General features: G+C 32.4%; 1 protein-coding gene across 1 annotated transcript; it reads left to right on the top strand.

The window, feature by feature from the left end:
* The first annotated feature begins 319 nt into the window (after window positions 1-319).
* Window positions 320-824, top strand: LOC114396981. Its single transcript, XM_028359130.1, has 2 exons — window positions 320-515; window positions 655-824. The coding sequence occupies exons 1-2, from the start codon at window positions 320-322 to the stop codon at window positions 822-824; spliced, it is 366 nt and encodes a 121-aa protein (XP_028214931.1).
* Window positions 825-2,309: the final 1,485 nt, after the last annotated feature.

Genomic DNA, 2,309 nt, shown 5'->3' with positions numbered 1-2,309 from the left:
CTATTTATAGTTAGGGTATTCTGAATATATTATTTACTCTTTTTTCTTTATTTTATTATTTTATAAAAAGAACTTTATTTTACTCTTTCATAAAATAAATAACCAATTAAAATATTCTTTATTTTTTAAAATATCATTTTATTCTATCTATTTTCTAATATTATGAAACTCTTATTTTAATTAAAAAAAATTCTTTCATTTATTTAATTTTTAAAAACTCAATTAATTTTTAAATAAAACTCATTTTAAACTCTTTTTAAACATTCTATCTATTTTCTAATATTATGAAACTCTTTTTATTTATTTTAGGAAAAATAGAATGTTACATGGGTTTGGACTCCATGATTCGAGTAACACTTACAAGGTGGTGATAGTGACTCCATATGCTAAATTACAGAATTTTGAGGTGAGAGTTCACAACATGGTGATACTTGTTGGAGAAATGTTTTGCCATGCCCTACTTTTCACACATTGGGACCCACTGATGGACAGTTTGCGAGTGGCTATATCAAGTGGTTAGCTCTCCGTTCGAGTTATCATTATCAGTTGGAAACTGTTACCATTGACCAATAGTAATTTTTTCATATGATCTAAGGAAGTAGACCTACAAATATTTGTTGATGCCTTCTGTTCTTTTTGAACTTCCTTTTGAAGTGCCTTATCTTCGGGTTTTGAAGGGTTGTTTGTGTCTTGCTCGTGATTACAAGAGAACGCATTTTGTTGTTTGGCTAATGAAGGAGTTTGGAGTTGAAAAATCTTGGACCCAATTGCTAAATGTAAGTTATGAGCATATTAAAATCGAAGATCCTTATATGCAGCAATGAGACTTCCAATCTAGCTATCTTATTCAGACTCCACTTTGAAAAGCCGAAGATCCTTTGCTAGATCCGAGCCAAATCTCATTTCCAAAACTTAAGCAACTCTAGCATGAGGAACTTTGTTGATCTTCCATGTTTCAGTTGCCAATATAGAGCCAGATCTTTGTCCGAATATGGCTAAAATGCCCATTTCATGGTCATTGATTTCTGCCACATTTTACTTGAAAAACTCTCCGTCAGAGGTCAGAGTTACCTGTTTCACCTTCTGCATTTAGGACCCTGTGGTGACTGTGGAGCCGAAGCATGCATGAAAAATTGACCTCCTTGTGGTTAGTTAGTTGGACCTGCCTTTTGGCCTCCAGCTCGGGTCTAAGGTCTTGCAATCAAAACACATCATCTTAGGCCGACGAAGTTCCATTCACTAGGAAGGCAAGAACATGCTTTGTTGACGCGCTCAAACTGCATGGCTTATTTTTGCACCTTCATTTTAGGCATAGGATAATGTGGTTCACTTTTCTCTGAGCAAGCCTCTTCCAAACTAGTAACGTGTCATTGAGAATTGAAAACTTTCCATACAAATTGATAACTCTTGGAGGTATTCTTTAACTTAACACTATCTTTCGTACTCTCATTGTTTCAGAAATCAGTCCTGCTAGGTTCTGCTTCTTTCAAGCCTTTGGGTGACTTTGGAAAATATTTTCTCTAAATATATTTTAATGCACAATGTAATTTGGATGGTTGTTCCGTTGCAAATTCTTAGTAAATATTTGTTTTATAATTTAAAATTTATAAAAACATGTTACTCATTAATTCTGCTTTTATAAAATAAATTATTTGTCTTAAAATTTGTTACGTAAAATTAAATTTCCTATCTTTTCTAAAACTTTTGCTTTAGTGGACCAATGCAGTTTGTTACATGTTTGTTTTGATCTACACGGTGGGTTCCAACGGTCACGTAGTTTTACTTTGAGATTTCTTGTTTTTGCATAATGGCATCTATGCCTATATATATATATATATATATATCTTCCTCTCTATAAAATAGACACAAGCAGACTAAACAACTTACTTTCTTTGTCTCTAAATTTTTCCTTTTCCTTTCTTATGAAAAAAATTATTTTTGAGAGTAAGAACATTGGTGTTCGGAAGGTTCATAGATCCTTTCGCTGCACACGATCGGAACCAACGACTTGTCGTATCTTGGAGAGGAGTGCAATGAGATTTTCCTATCAGTGCAATGGGGGTGTTTTCTCTCTCAGGATAGCGTTTGCGCACATCAACCCAGGCTAATAAAAAATTTCTTCCTTTAATTATTTTCCTTTGTGCTTATTGTATAATATATTGCATTATTGATTTATGTTTTGTCAACTGAAGTTATTTTGCTACTGTTGTTCTGTTATTTAGTTTAAGGCTTTACATTTTCTTCTCATTTATTTTATTTTATTTTATTTTATTTTATTTTTCTAACACAAATTATTAGATAATAGGTGA

Source organism: Glycine soja, chromosome 18 (assembly GCF_004193775.1).
Source record: "Glycine soja cultivar W05 chromosome 18, ASM419377v2, whole genome shotgun sequence".
Lineage (NCBI taxonomy): Eukaryota > Viridiplantae > Streptophyta > Magnoliopsida > Fabales > Fabaceae > Glycine > Glycine soja.
Note: the sequence above shows the minus strand (reverse complement) of the source record. Positions and strands in the feature narration are given on the sequence as shown.

What these genes read in the sequence shown, in the direction of transcription:
- LOC114396981 (XM_028359130.1), top strand. Translation starts at nt 320, where the DNA reads ATGTTACATGGGTTTGGACTCCATGATTCGAGTAACACTTACAAGGTG. An exon ending in GCGAGTGGCTATATCAAGTG is followed by an intron (nt 516 to 654) that starts GTTAGCTCTCCG and finishes TTCCTTTTGAAG; the next exon opens with TGCCTTATCTTCGGGTTTTG.